The sequence below is a fragment of the Centrocercus urophasianus genome, unplaced genomic scaffold (genome assembly GCF_019232065.1).
Source record: "Centrocercus urophasianus isolate 14NV4802_14NV808 unplaced genomic scaffold, USGS_Curo_1.0 seq_25, whole genome shotgun sequence".
Taxonomy (NCBI): Eukaryota; Metazoa; Chordata; class Aves; order Galliformes; family Phasianidae; genus Centrocercus; species Centrocercus urophasianus.
The window spans coordinates 8,475,782-8,494,625 of NW_024884811.1; the positions used below are offsets into that span (position 1 = coordinate 8,475,782).

The 18,844-nt window shown below is 35.0% G+C and overlaps 1 protein-coding gene across 3 annotated transcripts in view; it reads left to right on the forward strand.

Moving 5' to 3' along the window:
• The window catches only part of LOC122163989 (cAMP-specific 3',5'-cyclic phosphodiesterase 4D-like), a 488,389-nt gene that overhangs the window by 243,672 nt on the left and 225,873 nt on the right, over nt 1-18,844 (forward strand). The window contains exon 1 of one of the 3 annotated variants that reach the window (XM_042825622.1): nt 781-1,333. The exons of the other annotated variants lie outside the window; for them this stretch is intronic. Within the exon in view, the coding sequence (XP_042681556.1) occupies nt 1,065-1,333 (269 nt within the window). The 5' untranslated portion in view covers nt 781-1,064. Of the gene's footprint in view, nt 1-780; nt 1,334-18,844 lie in introns of those variants that run through there. 3 annotated transcript variants of the gene reach the window in all.

Below are 18,844 nucleotides of genomic sequence, written 5' to 3' on the forward strand. Positions count from 1 at the left end.
CCAATCCTTAGGGTTTGTGGGAAAAAAATTTTTTTTTTTAAAAAAAAAAAAAAAAAAAGCTGCAATGATATCTTCTTGTATAATTAAAATATTTAAAAATGGAATTTAATAGCAGTAGCAAATAGCATTGATGAAATAAGTGCAAGTACTTCTGCTTTTTATATTTCAGAGGCTCCCTCTTCATTACATCAGACATTTTCCTCACCAACAGCAAACAGTAAAAAAGACACTTTTGTAGTTCAAGTAGTGATGATGATACACTAAATTAAGAACATCTCATTACACCAATACTGGTATCTCATAGTCTGGTTTTGGTTTGTTTACAACTTTTAACGTCATGTCTGTTTTGTATTTCTAGAAAATGTAAAGCAGCATTAGCCTTTCCTAAATGCATTTGAAAAGCTGTTGCCATAAAACTGCTGTTGTTGGGTTGGGGATAAGGAAGAGAAGGCAGTACTGGAACCCTTTTACATTGTTTTAGTATTTAATAGCTTGAGATAAAAGTTTGTAATCTTCATTTGTAATTGGGAATGACAAATACTGTATATTATGGGGAAAAACAACAACAACAACAAAAACATAAAAGAGGATATTCCCCCCTCCTTCCAGACCTCCCTGAAGGTTCAGGAATAGATAAATGGAAAGAATAACCAAACAAATGAGCACGCATCTGATGCTTAAGCCCTCCTCCAACACTTTTTATGTACATAACGAGAAGCTACTCAAGCAGCTGCAGCGCATTAGTTCCAATAGTTTAACAGGCAGCTTTATAGCTCCGACAAAAGGCTGTGTGCACTCGCTATGATAGCTAATAAGTGATCTTTGGCAAGAGGACTGTGAGAGGAGTGGTAATATTTAATAGGTTTCTGTGGAGGAGTTAGTTCGCTTTTTTCTTTGTAGATCATAATCTGCAGAGAGAGGCTGAGGGCAGCAACACCATGTTGAGAGCAGCATAGGCTGAGCAAGAGCCCGGAGCTCTGCGTAGTTCCTTGGAGGCGACTTGGAAGGGAGTCAAACTATCATAGGGCTATAGCAGACCTTAGTAGCAAGCTTACTTGGGAGGCATGGCTCAGCAGACAAGCCCGGACACCCTGGCTGTTCCTGAGGTGGATAATTCACATTGTCAAAATCTGTGGTTAAATGAAGATCTTGTGAAGACCCTGAGGGAAAACCTCTTGCAATATGAAAAGTCTGGGGCATCTAAGAAATCTTCATCTGCTTCTCCTCGCTTATCTCCAGTTATTTCTCCTCGAAACTCTCCCAGGCTTTTACGCAGGATGCTTTTGAACAGCAACATACCAAAGCAGCGGCGTTTCACTGTGGCACATACCTGGTAAGCACTGAGCAGGTCATTACAAGATGTCAGGCTAACTTGCCTGCATAGAGCATTTCTCTCCCTGGTGTCAGGGCTTGTGTTTACTTGACGTAGGCATGAATCGCTCTGACTGAAAGAGACAGTTTAATAGTTCTAATTTGTGACTCAAGTTCATTTCATATCTGAAGTTTAAAACAGTGAGTTAGATAACAAATATAAAGTAAAAAAAATAAAACAAAAACAAAACAAAGTATTTGCTTTTTCAAAACTACCCTTTTTTCCTTTGTTTTTCTTTTTATTTTGGATGATAATTCCCTTTTTCCCCTTCTCCCAAGAGAAAAAAAAAAAAAAAATGTAGTCTTCAGAAGGAAAAGTTCTTATCTGGTTCTGTGCTGTTCAGGCTAGAATGACAAGGAAGGCTTTTTTTTTTCTTTCTTGCTTTTTTTTTTTTAATACATTTTGTGTATTTATAGCTAATTTATGCCCCCCTACTCCCCTCTTGTTCACCTGTCTCTAAACTTGAAAACAGGATAACACGACTTTATCTGTCAACAAAGTTCAAATTAAGAAGCACTTGATAGAGATGGGTGGGGATAGGTTGTATATGAAATAGTACTTCTTATTAAAACAGTTGCTAGGATAAACAGCAGAAAGACAGAAAGAGAAACCCTTGTTAAATGGTTCGGTAGCACTTTTTTTTTTTTTTTTTTGGTCACAATCATTTTAGCCATGTCTTTGTAATCAAATATATATTTAAAAACAACAACAACAACAACACTTAATTTTGTTGCATCCACCTTTTGCCAAACAGCAGCATAATTTCATTACTTAATTTATTCTTTTTTTTTTTCTAGATGATCCATACCAAATTATTGTAACTCAATAACACTTGCCTGTTTGCTTTAATGGTCCTGACATCTTAATGTGTTTTGCTGTTTCTTTTTTTTCTTGTCAGATTTTATCCCCAGTATTTTTCAAATAAATACGTAACATAAAATGTGGAGGGGGTCTGAAATATACTCAAAGTCAGACATTGTAAGCAGAACATAAACACGTGTTATTCAAGTTTATTTTCACTTGTCTGATATTAAATCTACACCACAGATATGTGATAGGTATATTCTACATCTTTACAATGAATGTTTTTTGTGGCAAAACTGTATTTCTGTACTGCATGTTAGAATATACTAGCAAGAACGTATAAGGGGAAAATGATGTTATTAAGATTAATCACTGATTAAAAAACAAATATATACAGCATAATAAATAATAAAGGTTAATTGAGAAAGATGTCTATAGTCAGTGTATAGTTAAGTGTGGATACATACCACAGACAAAATCAGTCAAATCAAGCAAGCTTAGTATATGGTACATTAAAATGTAATAACAAAAATCCCAAAACAATAACTGCCTTTTTTTAGCTTGTAGTTACAGACCTGGCTTAGAGTAACAAGTTTTCTCTGATAGTATAACTCTTGAATGAGGGAGGAAAGAATGTGTGCCTTTTTTCTTAAGAATGTTTTAAAACCAGTGTGTCTGGTCAGACATTGCACGTATTAAAAGAGAAAACTGGATGAAGTTATGAGACTACACTTTCCCTTAATAATTAAACGTAACTTCCAACAGTATTAAAGCTTTCTAAATCTTGCTTTTCAGAAAACAGCCTAGAGATAAGAATGTGTAGGACTGAAACAAAAACCAAACAAACAAAAAGCCAAGAAAAAAAATTCAGGCAGAGCTGTTTTACTTTGTAAACTGAAAATAAGTATGCTTTTTAAAAAAAATTACTAAGGAAATGTATCACGTATGGTTATGTGTTATGACAGTTATTGTGAACAGTTCAGGGAAAACAGAAAGGAAGCGTATTAAAGGTGACAGTAATGAAGTGAACAAACAGGTTTGGGCAATATGAAAGGGCAAAGGCTTTCACAGTATTAAAAAGTGGAATTTTGTTTAAATGCACTTCCTACAATTAGTTTTGGAAAGTTCTGAGTTTGGGTAGAGTGCCTCTTTTTACATGATGTTGACTTCAGGAAATGTTTGTTCTTCTCCAGATACTAACCTTTTAAATTACTTGAATTAAACATTTCATACATATTTCTAAATGATTTGTAAGACTGGGGCATCTTAGAAACAGGTTTTATTTAGCAAGAAAATAGGGAAGTAGTAAATCAAAGAGAGAATTAGAATAAATAACCAGAGAACTTGCGTGTGTTGTCAGATTTACAGGCCTGAAAAGGAAAGCGGAAGTACTATTGTGTGCTTTCTAATCTTACTTGTTGCTGCATTCCATTCACCCCATTGCTAGTAGGTCTTCAGTTGATTATCTATTTAGAAAAGTGAGATAACTGTGACACTTAGTTTTATAATACTTTGGCTAAATAGAAAATATAGTATTTGAAATTTTGTATTCACATAATCTTATTTCAGTCTGCTCCTAGAAAAAAATGGTGCTCTAAATTGAGAGCTTACTCCCAAATATTATATAATGGGTTTCAGGACATATTATTTGTCCTCCATAGTTCTGATCTTTTCTGTAAGTGCTTCAATTCTATTAAATTTGTAATTTATTCATTTTGTACTTTAAGAACAGTAGTTGAGTTCTTTATGTGTGCATCTTTCTTGTTTAGGGCACTGTCCACACTGACATGAAACCTTTTAATATCAATCTCACTTAAGCCACCAATAAAATGGAATGCTGCTTGTGTCATATTCCAGTCCTTTCTGCATTTGCAAAATACCTTTATTTTAGAATGTGTTTTCTTATGTTTTCTTATGATGTAGATAGGAGTATGCACATAAACATGCACTCACACAATTCTAAACATAAGAACTAATTATATAGCACAAAAGACATTGCCATGTTTTGTAGTGATGCAACATACTGCCACTGCAGGTCCAGTGCATTTAGGTACCAGCTAAATGAATAGTTCTGACTGCCTGATTTCCGTTCACATACTGGCAGTTAGAGCAGGCTGGATTCTTCTGGCGTTTTAGTTCTTTTTTCTTTCATAAGGCCCATAGCTATCGCCCTATGATGGCTTAGACTGTAAAACTGTTGACACCAAGATGCGTTTACTGTATTATGTGGCTTATTGTTTTGCTGAGTAAAATGTTAATAATTGTAGTCATATGCCAGGAATATCAGTTTGCATAAGATCAGATTGAATGAATGGCCTTGTTGAAATTTCAAAATGCCTTCTTGTTTTATGGTGAGGTACCTCTTATAAGATGCAATATTAACACGTGTCCAATTAATACTATGGGGGGATTGTGTATTATGTGAAAGGTAGTTATGTACATTCTAATCACTGCATGTGATAAAAAAGATTAATGGAGAGTGTAAGCCTTTGATATTTCTGAAAGAGGCTTTGCAGTTCATCCTTCCTGAAAAGTTAAGCTGTTCTCTGTTCTGAAAACTATATCTTGAGTGATACAGTAGGAATGTTTAAGAAATGGACAGGATTGTTTATGTCTTTTCTTTCTCAAAAGGAAGTTCAGGAAGACATGTAGTAGTTTTTATGGAAGCGTGTGTATGTGTGTTTAACTTTCCAGGTTAAACTGTGAGGTTTTTAAGGGACATTATGAACTATCTTTGTGCTATATTCAGATAAATGATTACTTCATTTTGCTTACAGGACTGCAATGAGAAATTTGATAATAGTTCTGTCAACTTGGTGTTCATGTCTGGGCTGGTAGCCTCATACTTTATCCTTCCTCAACTGTAACTCAGAATTCATTCTAACAGTTGAAAGAATAACTTCCAAATTACTGATTTTAGGTTCTTAAGGGGGAAGAAGCACTGCATAAGGAGCAACTTGAAAGAGGAAACTTTAAGCAGTAGAATTGCATAGGATCTTCATTTTGATGGAGAAGTTTCTGAATAACTTGGTATTTCAGAGAGTATTACGGCCTGGAACTCATTGGGAACTGCTGGCCTGTACCAGTGTCAGTTTGTAGACATTGTCAGTCCATAGGAAACAACCATAACAACTGGAAAGAAACAAGTGTTTTAAAGCTTTGTGGACAGGAATTTGAATATACTTTAGCCAAAAGCAACTCAAATTCCTCAGAAATCTGCTTTATATTGAACTACTGAAAAGTAATCGCAATGCTTTGAGGCCTGTTTAGTGTAATGATGTAGAAGTACTTGTAACAACCAGACAAGATAAATGAACCCTTGTACACGTTTGGCAATATCAGTTTCTGCATTGTCTCAGCTGTCTCTTCCTATGCCTTTTCTAAGCCACTGACTCCCCAGTGCAGTTTGACAAGAGCATAATTATGGTGGAATTGTGTGTAATGGGATTTGCGAGCAGTGGGTGCTTTTGGTTCCAGGGAGGGAGGTCTGAGAATTCCCCAGCTGTGAGAAAAGCCAGTGTGTGTGACGTGTTCAAAGGTTTGTGGAAGGATGTTTAGATACTTGAAGTCCTGCAGCTTTGGCAACTTGTGGGAAGTCAGCTTTCCTTTATTTAACATGAAAAATTCCTTTCTGTAGAGAAGGAAGGAGGAGCAAGAAGCGTATTTGCAATAAAATAGTAACATCAGTGCAACACAGCAATTAAAGGCTGTTTAATAGAATAGAAAAATGAAGTCATTACATGTTCTTAGTTTTTTTTTTGTTTGTTTGTTTTGTTTTTGCTTTTTAATTATCTGCTGTCTTAATATTTCTCTATGAACATACATTCAAATGGCAGATTTTTTACTCTGTTGTATACTATTTTGGACAGAATATTTGCACCCCTTAGCATTCATTTTTTGTACATATAATATGTTTATTATATATAAACTATATATACAATATATACAGTGAGTATATATATTCAAATACAGCAAGTGGTGATAAATGACATTCTCTTCATTATATGAGGCGTTGTTATTCATAGTTTCATTGCTATCTTCCCCTTTGATATCTCTGTCCCTTCCATATGTCCTCCAGGACTCATTTAGTAACTTGATATTTGAGATTTTAATGGTTTTGCTCATTATATGTCTTTTAAAAAATATTTACATATGCACCCTAAAACCTAAACGTTTAATATGGTTATTGTCTGTAAGAACACAAGTATGTACCCATTTACAGACAGTACTTAATATGGTTATTGTCTGTAAGAACACAAGTATGTACCCATTTACAGACAGTACTTTCATCTGAATTTAGTCAGTCTTTGTCCCCACCCATAGTAAATATTTTCCCATTGACTTTGGCACTCAGATATGAAAATGATAGATGCCTTGGAAATAGTTTAGATAGATATGGGTAGGGTGTGCCATTTTAAGTTTCAGGAATGTAACTGGCATAAGAATATTGACAAACTCAGTTTCTTTGCTTATTTCTATTTCACAATTTCTTTTCAAAATACAATAAAAACTCAAATGTTGGTTATAAATATATAAGAATGTTGCTTTTCCGCTATCTACCAAATCTGACGTGGTTCTGCACTATTGGATTCAGCATATTTTTGCGGAAACTGTGCTAAGCTACAATAAAATATACCACAGTGAACCTATAGACTTCTCTTCCAAATTTTAAGATGCATTTTATTCAAAGACTTTTAAAACCTATCTGTGCTTTCTTCTCTTTCACTACTGAGTGCTTTTCAGAAAACAAAGGTAATTTAGTATATGAAAAGTATTACAAAAGGAAGACCAATCAAAGCAGAATAGGTTTATAACTATGGTCAGAACATTAAGGATTGTATAATATTTGTGTAGGGAAGCATGTATATAAAATGCACAAGCAATGTATGTCTCTATATTAACATTTCTATAGCGTACCTTTCCAACCTGCCACTTTCATACTTTTTTATTCTCTCCTTTCTAAACTTCAATAAAAATATAAAATCAATTTTGTTATTTATATAAAATATATAATATAGTTAATATTCATGTGGCCTGAGACAATTTCTCTTCACTTGCTGCAGCTCAGGAAAGACAAAAGGTTAGACATCCATTTCCTAGAGAGAAAGGCAGAGTAGTTCAAACAACAGAGGAAGAAACTTTGTTAAGAAAGAGTATTTCAGACGTGCTAGATTGCAGCATGTTTTTTTCTGATTTAATGAGATATGGGTACTCCTGATAGCTAAGGCAGTATTTAGTCAGGTTACAGATGCAACAAAATGTAATTAAAAATAACATGCTATTGAATAGTAAAATAAAACATGAAGCTTAAAAAGAGAAGGTTGTATGAATTCAGATTGTATGGCTTCTCCAAGGGCAAATCATGCTTTACAAACTTGGTGGCCTTTAATGATGGAGTTACGGCATTAGTAGATAAAGGAAGAGCAACTGATGTAATCTACCTGGACTTGTGCAAAGCATTTGGCACTGTCCTATATAACACCCTGAACACCAAATTGGAGAAAAAAGGATTTGATGGCTGGATCACTTGCTGGATAAGGAACTGGCTGGATGGTTGCACTCAGACTTGCAGTCAGCAGTGGAGACGGGTGGTGTTCTCCAGGGACCAGAGCTATTTAGTATCTTTAGTATTTAGTGGGTGGCATAGACAGTGGTATCATGTGCATCCTCAGCAAGTTTGCAGATAACACCAAGCTGAGTGGTGCAGTTGACACACACGGATCAGGGCAATTCCAAGCACAAATACAGGTTGGGTGATGACTGGCTTGAAAGCAGCCCTGAGAAGAAGGATTCGTGGGTGTCAGATGGTGAAAGACTAAACATAAGAAGAAGGTGTTCTTGTAGCTCAGAGTGTCAAGTTGTATCATGGTTTGCGTAAAGAGAAGTGTGGTCAAGGGAAGTGATTCTGCCCCTCTGTTCTGCTCTCGTGAGACTTCATCTGGAGTATTGCATCCAGTTCTGGTGCTCCCAACACAAAGAAAGACATGGAATTATTGGAGCAGATCCAGAGGAGGTTTATGAAGAGGATCAGAGAACTTGAGCACCTTCCCTGCGGGCTCAGGCTGAAAGAGTTGGGGCTCTTCAGCCTAAAGAAGAAAAGTCTCTGGGGAGACTTTATAACCATCATCTAGTTCCTGAAAAGAGGCTCCCAGGAAGGCGAGGAAATTTGTGTAAGGGCATCTTGCACCCAGTAATTTCAACAACTTACCCTTGACAAGTCTTTGCATTTAATTCTTTAGCAAGAATATGTACAGCTAATATATATCGTGTTTATATTCTTCAGTGTACCAAACTTATCAGCACTGAGGAAATGCTCTCATTAAGACAAACAGAGCTAATCAAGTAGCATGTTCTGACAGTGGGGTTGATTTATTGTAGAGGTTGATATTAGTGGGCAATATCAACAAAAGATTGTTCAAGTAAGCCTTGGAACGCTTTTATTTTGTAGTAACATGTAGGAATGTGTGATGTACAATTATATATCTTAGTTCTATAAGCCAGACTAGCTGGCATGTCCAAGAAGTTTGATAGTGTTCTACTAAGGTTGAATCATAGTGAGTTCAAGATTGGAGTGCATCTTTCAGTGTGCAAAATCCATCTCACCAGAAAAAAATTGTGGGTGTGAAAAACAGAGATGTTTTGGGAATATTCTATTGAAGTATTGGAAAATGCTGACTTTCTCTGCCTCAGATATTTAGTCTGAAGTTCTTCAGTGTTCCACCCTCTCCCACAAGGACTTACTGAAAGAAAGCAATGCACTGTTTCTCCTCACCTCAAGACTCTTAGCAGGGAGAGTAGTATCACTGAGTGATGAGGTATAAAACGCAGCATCATCTATTCTGTTCTGGTAGGTGGTAATGAAGAAAACGTGTGCCTCATGACCCAACAGTAGATTCTACTGCTATTACTTTTCTATTTCTTTTTCTTTAAGACATCTCTGTCCTGTTTGTGTTTGTTTTTTCCATTATTTAACAACAAACTATACCCTAAGGTCTTATTTGTAAATTATTTTTCACTTGTTCCTTGCAATTTCATGCTGATCTATTTTCTGGCTTTCCACCCAAGTCAGGAAGCCCTTTTCTTTTGAAGATTGTAGTGTTATCTTGAAAGACCTGCAGTTTCTTCATCATGGTGATATTCTGCTGTCTTTTATTTATCCTAGGAAAGTTAGTAAAGTAAGTGATTTATTAATGATTCTTCTCGAATTTTCATATCACAGGGGATTTCCCTAGAATATCAGTTGAAAATATCATAGAATCTTAGAACTGTTTGAGTTGGAAGGGACCCTAAAAGGTCACTTAGTCCAACTCCTCTGTAATGAGCAAGGACACCTACAGCTACATCAGGTTGCTCAGAGCCTAGTCTAGCCTGACCTTGAATGTCTCCAGGGATGGAGCATCCACAACCTCTCTGGGCAGCCTTTTCCAGTGCCTCATCACCCTTATTGTAACAAACTTCTTGTATTCAGTCTACATCTCCCCTCATTTAGCCTGAAATTATTTCCACTTACAATGCAGACATCACAACAGACCCTGCTGAAGAATGTGTCATCTGCTTGGAGTCTTCTCCAGGCTGAACAGCCTCAGCACTGGTATGCTGAGCTGGAGTTGTTCCTTTTCTGTTGTCAGGACTATTTTTCTGGGTGATATTGAAGGGGAACTACAGGAAGTCTCAGCTCAGTACATGGAGAAAAGTATCTTTCACTCTCTATGTATTTTCAGAGCTATCGAATTCTCCAAGCTATGTGCCACATTGAATTTCAAATTCACTTCTAGATGTATCTTAGAAAACAGGGAAAAATGTTTTTGTCTTGTGGCTTTCTACAAGCTGTTACTTGCATGTTCCATGTGTGAAGACCATCTACAATTAAGAATAAATGGAAAAAAATTATTATTGTTCAAATTAGACTTAGAAAAATGCCATTGACTGTTCCAGCATATACAATGAAACATCATTAAAGTATACTAGCAGATGAGGTCAGGTAAAAACGCGAAGACTGTAGAACTTGCTTGATTATATATATATTTTTTAATATGCTTGTGTTATGAGCTGAAACTGTTCAATCCATTGTCCTGTCCATGACCTTCTGCTAATACAAGATTCTTCTTCAGTTATTCAAGATGAAATTAGACAGAAAAGAAACAGTAAAAACTTTGAAATGGAAATCACCTCATATTATAAAGGTGATTCACTCATTATCAGTAAATAGGGTTATGCTCTGTAGCTTATATAAAAACTTAGAAAACTTTATTCTTCATGAATATTCCAGGAAAGATTAAGGCTCTTTTAGAGCTGAGTGGTGATAAAATACTTCAAGAGATATATGACATAGCTACTGATGAATAATTTACCTTTTCTTTGATGCAGTCTTAATTTCTAAAACAAAGTAGTTATTAAAAATGTAATCTAACTGTTTTTAAAATGTTTAGACCTTGGACTAGACTTAGTTCATTATACAGATTCCACAAAGGTAACTGACATTCACATAATTAATCTTATTCATGCAATAATTTTACAGAGAAGAACCCAATTTATTTTGAAGCTTTGCAGAAGAAAAGTCTGCTTAAATATATTACATTTTGCAAACAATAACTAAAGGCTTCTTAAAATGCAATACTTTCAAGATAGGGAGCTTGAGATGAAAGCCTGTAGCAGATCAGCTGATTTTGGACCATTTGAATGCAGATAAACTGTTACTTCAATGAGTTAAGGGAAAAACCTTTCAGACACTAATAACATATTTGAATGGAACAAGGGAGAAAATCTGTAATGAAAGATTATCCATAACTTTCTTTTATTCAGAACACTTTGTGCTGCCTTATTTCATGGAGATACAGCCTAAAGTTAGGACAAATGTGAGACATCTTGTAGTTCATCCAATAAATTGATAGTCTCAGGTGCATATTTTCTAGACTGTCTCCTATTTGTATAGGATCTAATGTGAGTTTGCCTTGTTATTAATATTCAGAATACTTTAAATAAGTTATGAATCTCTGACACCTTCAAGCTTGAATGATATTAGTACTCTTTTTTTTTTTTTTTTTTTTTTTTTTTCCCTTATTTCCCCCCACAAGTTTAGTGAATAATGCAATAAATATTTTTCAGTGGAGGTTTTTTTCTAGCATTTGTTCTTCATTTCAGCCTGGCAGTTAGTATGAATATGTTGCCTAAATAGTTTGAGGTCTCGTGTATTCTGGATTATTGGAGGCTACTTAGTCCCTGTTTCTCACTCTGGCTTCTTAGTATAAGTAGATGTCAGCTAGTAGACCAGCCACCAAACAGATTTCATTTAAATGAAATTCTAATTTCAGATATCTAAAACAAACTTTTTTCAGCAAAAAACATCTTGTAATTCTTTCTGTGGTCTTGGAGCATTAAAATAAGTACAGCATTCACATACACTCAGTGACTACTGATAAATATACTGGTAACAGCATGAATTCAATATTTAGTCATTTGTACATTTGATATACTTGGTTATTTACTGGTAGAAGACAGCACAGATAAAATTGTCAAGGAGTCCCTCTCGCTGAATCATGAGTTTCAAAGTGAACCCCTTTGCTTTCCAAACCGCATCTCAGCGGTGTCTGGGTGCAGCTGGATCCAAACTTTGTCTCAGATTTAACAGTTTATGTACAGAGGATTATATGCACAATGGATCCAAGATGCAATTTAACAATGTTTGCAAAGTTTCCACTGGCTATTAATCCCTTACTGAAAGTCTGTCTCAGTCTTGAGGAGTCCCTGCTCAAGGCAAGTTGCTGGCGTGCAGCCCACTGCTGTTGGGGAGAGCTCAAAGGGCTCTGGGTTGTCTGATACACGTGGGGTAAGATGACTGACTCATAGCCGTACTGCATACTATCCCTGTTCTCTTGTTGGCTACTGTGTAACTGCATACAGCCATCACACCTGCCACTGGCAGCTGCTGCTTCAGCAAGGGTTTGGGTGTAATAGTCTGGTTGAGATAGAGGGAAGTGTAACATCACAAATCATTTTAGTACAACAAACAAAAATGTTTATAAAAGATTTTAGCAGCTTAAAAACACGAGAAAAAGGAAAGTACTTTTTTTCTTTATAATTAATTTCCTTGCCTATCACTGAAAAAATAAAGGTCTGTCTTCCCTATAAAAAGAAAATACAACATTGATTAAATTGATAGCTTGTGATTCACAGCTCTGAATATAAATCTTTGAGTGAGGATCAGGAAAAACAGAAGAACCTGCTTCTGCTCCATTCATTTATTTGAGTAGAGTATTAATTCCTTACACATAGGTTTTAATTGTCTGCTTGTTAAATGGCTTGGAAGAGGAAGTAAATTCAAGTGACTTGAGCAACATAGGAAAATGTGATCTTCAGGTACCATTAAGTTTTTCGTGGTGAATTGTAATGTGTAGCATTCACATTAGAGATACAGCTCCTTGAATAAATACATAATGTATTGAAGAACTCATTAGGAAAAAAATGATCATCTGTCCCTTTTGTATCATCTTCTGTGATGTGTAGTGGTGAGATTATAGTGCAAATCAAAAAGATAAGCTACATTTATGCATCTATTTTGCTTATATTGAGAGAAAAATTGTATAACTGTTGTGTGTAACAATCATGTAACTCCAGAAAATAAGCTTCTCCAGTTCAAAGAGAAGTACATGCTTGAACAAAATATTTTTGAAAAGCAACACAAACAGAACAAAAATAAGTAAGTCTTGTTGATTACTGAGACTTGTAAACAAATTCAAGAAGAGGGACAGATGGTCTTGTGGGTACAATGTGGGATTAGATCCCAGTATCCTGGAATTTTAAACATAGCTCTCCCATCAATTGTCAATCTGTGGATTCATCAACATTGTTTATATTCTACTGTCCTAATTTCTAAATACTTGGAATAAAATATACTATTTATCTCAGAAGATTGTTAGTATGTTTTCCAATTGTTTCCAACTATGAAGTGCTATCGTTGCTTACGGATCAAAAAAATACTTCTAATCTTCTAAATTTTAAATACCTGTTTGTAGCCTCTAATGGTATTAACAGGCTACGTATTGTAGAATTCTGACAACACTGTCCTTGCTTTAAACGTTTTAATATTTTAAGCAAAAAAAGATACCAGTCTAATGTCTATCCACTGATCTGCACTAAAAAATGGAAGCATTAATGCAGCTGAGAAGGACAACTACAGATCCATTGGACTTATCAGTTCGGGTACATGCCACACTAACCTGGCTATGCAGTTCAGAGGTCAGTTGTTCTGACTGACAGAAAGAACAGGCAGAGTAGAAAAGTGCATACTTTCAAAAAGTGTAGGCTTATTCTATAGGATGGAGAGAGGGACAAAACTCAGTTTTATAAACCAGCATTTCTGTCTTGAATACAAAACATATTTTTCCTGCTTTTCTCATTAAAAATTCCAACACCTATAAAACCTGGGCTGAAACAGGTCCAACACCTACAAAACCTGTGTGAAACAGGTCTTTGTTCTGTCAGTAAAATGTGCCTGTTCTGCTCACACAAAGAAATTCTAGTCTGGTGGAAGAGATATTTGGAATTGCTGGTAAAGTACACCTCATTCTATCACATTTACCATTCACTGAAGAGCAAATAAAATTATGACTAAACAATTTTGGCAGTTTTAAACATCAGAGAAATTGTCTTAAAATCTATTTTAATATCCCTTTCTGTATGCAGTTGTTGAGATTAGGTGTGTGTTTGTTGTTGTTTTTTTGTTTGTCTTGTTGACTCTGTCATAAGGTTTTTTTAGCTGGTATAGGCATACAGTATTGGCTGTCCATATCTTTATTAAGAAGGATCAACAGAGAGATGAAAGAACTTTTAGTTGTTGGGATGCTGGAGCCATGTAATACCTAAGTACATTAATCCAGTTGACACTGGAACACTCCTCTCTCACACGCACACACAGTAAAAAAAAAAAAAAAAAAAAAAAAGCACAAAAAAAACCCACCCCACATCGTATATTTTCCAACAGGGACATCTTGAATGGTTTTGACACAATAAGTCTAAAACTGCAGAATTGAAATCTTGGGCTCCTACAGGATAGTGTTCCATATTGTCTGCTAAACAGCACAAGGATATACTATAACTATATGTTCATAATTCTGTGATCTTACAGCAGCTGAAATGAGGTTGATGATATTTCTGGAGTAGAAAATTCCATTTGACTTCAGAATATATTTACTGAAATGATTTAAATAAATTCTGCCACCAAACTATTCTTGTTTTATTAGGAAAACCATGTTTCCCAATGCATGAAAATGCATTTTATTGCTATAGCTTCTCCAGTGTTGGTGGGGTTGCCATGCAGCACTCAGGATGGAAGCCAGTTGATATCAAATTGTGTTGCCAACACAGATCGCAGTGATCATAAGCTGGAGCACAGGGTGTTCCACCCCATTATTTGAAAGAACTTCTTCACAGTGAGGGTGACAGAGCACTGGAGCAGGCTGCCCGGAGGGGTTGTGGAGTCTCCTTCTCTGGAGATATTCATGACCCATCTGGATGCCTACCTGAGGTCCCTTCCAGCCCCTGTAATTCTTTGATTCTGTGATTCTGTGATGACCAGTTGAGGTAATGGGGGAAACAGAAGAAAAGGTTTGTGTTGAGATCAAGAGGTATATGGATTGTACTCAATAATGGAATTCATCTCCTGTACTTTATTGGTCAAGTACTTTGTCCTCATAGGAGAACTTGTCTGTCTTAAGTGGGATACATTCATGTACAATGATTGCAAATTTTAAACCCAACATCACATTCTAAAAACAGATATGCACATTAAAGATTAGTTAAAGAGTGTTAACTCTAAAAATATATTCTCCTAGCTTTAAAAGTTAATTCTAGTTTTATGTTCTTGTCCTTGTTTTTATTTGTCTACATCTACAGATGTGGCAATTGCTCTATTTTTGTCATTGACTGCATTGCTTTCATTGAAAGGTTTGTCATATGAGTGGCAAGTCATTCTGTAATTGAAAGGTTAAAAGTAATGTAGCAATATAAACAATTTCTTTACAGTCTGACATCACTTGGATATTGTAAGGGTTATAACCCTGTTGAGATCTTTGTGAGCTCTGCTCTGCTTCTGCAACTGTGTTGCCCTGAGAGACCTCTGAATTTTGTGCAAAGCACTCATTGAAATTGTGTAATCAAATGATTCTGTTTTCTAAATAAACTGTTTTTCCACCTCTTAAGTCCAACTGGAATGTAAATATTCTTTTCTTAAGTGCAGATTACATATAACAATGTTTTAAACAATGTAAAGTGAACGAACAGTTATTGTTGCCTACGCATGAGGGCATGACGTTGATATGAGCCCACACTGACCAAAATAAGTCAAAATGGGAATGAAAGGCAGGGACAAAATTTAAAAAGAAAGAACAAAGGGAGAAGGAGAGAACAAATAAATGATTTACATGTTGAAGTGTAATTAAATAAAATCGGGTTCTTGGTGTTGTTGAAGTGTATCTTAACCTTTTTCTGGTTATATTAAAATTACACTGGTATACTGCCATGCAGCTTTGAACTTACCAGTACATAAGCAAGTCATACATTTAGGAACTGAGAACCTAGGTATAAAACTAACTTAGTTCTAAAAGCAAGTATTACCTATGCTTGTTTCTGACAAGCTTTGATGAACAATGATGAACAATATTGCAGTTTTATTTTGTTTTGGAGGTGAACAAATGGCATAGAACCAACAGCAACATGGCAAAATCAACAATTTCCTTGCTAGTTTATTTTTTTTAGCCACTGAACAAAGCATAAGCGATAGAGTAGGAAGACTTTATTGAGCTCTGAGCTGTACTACTTTCAGTAACTAGAAACTGATGATGCTAGAGAAGGACCATGTGTAGGACAAGAGCATGGGTGGTACGCTGCCAAAGGCCGTTCAGATGGACGTGAAGTATAGGCTTGCTGGATCTGAACAGCCCTTCTTTCAAGAACTGAGTTTGCAGTTCACTTGAGGAATGAATGTATGTTTAATATGAAGATAAACCAGGAACTTTATTTATTCTTTGTTTTCATAACATCCTATACATTAATATATCCAGATATTTATATACTACTGTGCAAAAATGACATAAATGTGTGTTACTACAAAAATAGACATTTCTTTATGTAGTGGTTGAAAGCCTGTTGCAACTGAGTAGAAGTGAATATTCTAGTACTATTAACAGCAGTTAAATTTGCAGAAGATTTGCACTGAAGGTTTATTTTTTTAAAATTTTAGTTGCAGGGGATGGAGCTTGTTTGGTATATGCACCAGAGTGAACAGGAATGTTCCAGAAAGTAAATTTAAGTTAACTGCAGAATCCCAGAATTGAGGTCAGGATTGGAGGGCACTCTTGAAGTCCTTTCATCTAACCTCTCTTTTCCTGAAGCTCCAGCAGGTTGCTCATGACTGTATCCATAATATTAAGGTATAATAACATATTAATTTGAATCAATCACTAATAATTAATTCTTTTTAAATCCCCACTTATTAACAAATATTCCTACTGTTCTATTCCTATTTCTATTCTGTGTAGTTTTAATTTAGGTGGTTTTTTTTTTTTTAGTTTATTTGGGGGTAAGTTTCACCAAATTAATTAAAACTATTTTAAATCAAAATAAGTATCCTTATTACTATTCTGTATATATTCTTCGATTCATCTGAATCACATAAGAAACAAGTTTCATGAGTATGTCACATGAGTAACATACTAAGCATAGTTATATGAGTATGTTTTGACTTTTGGTTTTGTGATACACTTTTATAATGGGTCCAAGGAGTGGCTGCAATGAGCATGCATACAGTATTTTAGAACAAAGATTTTCTTCACAGTGATGGGTAAGGAGAGAGGGGGGAAAAAAAAAGTGGATTTTATTACATGAGATATAAGAAATAGAAAGTACTGAAATTAAAATTCACAGTGATTTTGAGTAGTAACACCTTTTGGACCAACGAACAGTACGAACAGTATGTTGCATAGTCACTACACTCCTGTGTTGCTTGGAAAGTGGAGTGAGATTGCTTCATTCACTTGCAGCTTGCCTGCTGCAGTATTGAAAAGTCAGAAGAGAATATATATATATAGAGTAGAGCACAACTTTAGTGGTGTTAATCAAGGGTGTGCTTTCAAAATACACAAAAATAGGACTGCTTCTGTAATTCAGAATAACAATTCTTAATATTCTCTGTCATAGCTGATACATTTAATGCTTAACAAACTTAATTAACCAAAGCAGAAAGTATTGTGTGTTTTGGTCTGTTAAATGTTTGCAATAGTAATAATTCTTTGTATATATGAATAAATATCTTGAAAGGCAGGTGACATATAACTCAATAGAAAATAGCTGTTTTTATTTTGTAAAGTATCCTAAAAAGAAGAACAAAGTAACAAATACATTGGTAATACAGAGGATGAAAGCACAGTTTGTGTTATTGACTGAGTTATTTATCAAAGACTAGTTCATTCTGTTTAAACAGCTGTAGCACAGAGGTTAATGTTTGATAGTGGATGACTTCTCAGTAGAGCTTTGTTTTTTTCAATCAGTGCTTCTTTTGAGTATTTTCCTGTCTGGTCGAAATTACCACAACTATATCCTCCTTATTACTTGATCGAGAGCAATTCCAAATATCAGAGTCCAGCATTAGTATTTCTCTAATCTTTTAAATTCTGTTTTACGTTATTTCGTGGAAAGAAGTGTTTTGTGTAACACAGAAAAGCTGTTACCTTGTTAGGGATATGTTAGTTTTGTTAGAACTGGTTTCGTGTTGTTTTTTTTTTTAACACAGGTAAATAATGTTTTTTTCTAACCTACTTCCTAACTTATTTTGGAAAGCACTGTAATTGTAACATCTGGTACCTAACCGATATAGGTGACTGAAAGGAGTTCTAAAAGATGTCAAAGTAGCAGCATAAAAATAATAGATAGATAGATAGATAGATAAATAAATAAATAAATAAATAAATAAATAAATAAATAAATGTTAACACTTAACTAAAAAGCAACACCAATTATGTCTTCTATTAGATCTTGCAGTTAGTAGTGGTGAGTTGAAGGCTTAACTTTAAGGACAGATAACTCTCAACTTCAAAAATTCTTAAGCTTCCAAGTCTAGATGTTATTTAATGAAGATGATTGTGGGCATTTAAAAAAAAACAAAACTAAACTAAACTAAATGTATATGTATATATATAATATTCTTTATTAAGAATACCGAAAGAGATAAACTTGTCATAGAATATTGTTTGAATGGGAAGCAATAAAAAAATTCAGAGTCATTAAATATAAATGAATACACAAGGGAAAAAATGCATAGCTAAAAAGAGATCTTGAATTAAGTAAAGCACTTGAAGACAGAAGTCTTGCAGTCATTGTGGGTGAGAATATCGACTCAGTGGTAAGGAAAAGTCAGAAAGACACCTGGAACTAGTATGACCTTTAGGAAAACAAAATTGAGCAGAGTAAAAAGCAACTATACGGCCTTGGATGCTTCAATTTGGAGAAGACCTGGTGGTTATGATCAAATTTTTGAAATTCTAAGAAGCATAGAGAATACAAATGAGGAAAATTGCTCACTGTTTATTATGTAAGAACAAGGTTGCTCATTGAAACAATTACAAAGCAGGTTTCCAGCAAAAAAGTCATTTGTGGGGGAAAAAAAAAGAAATAATG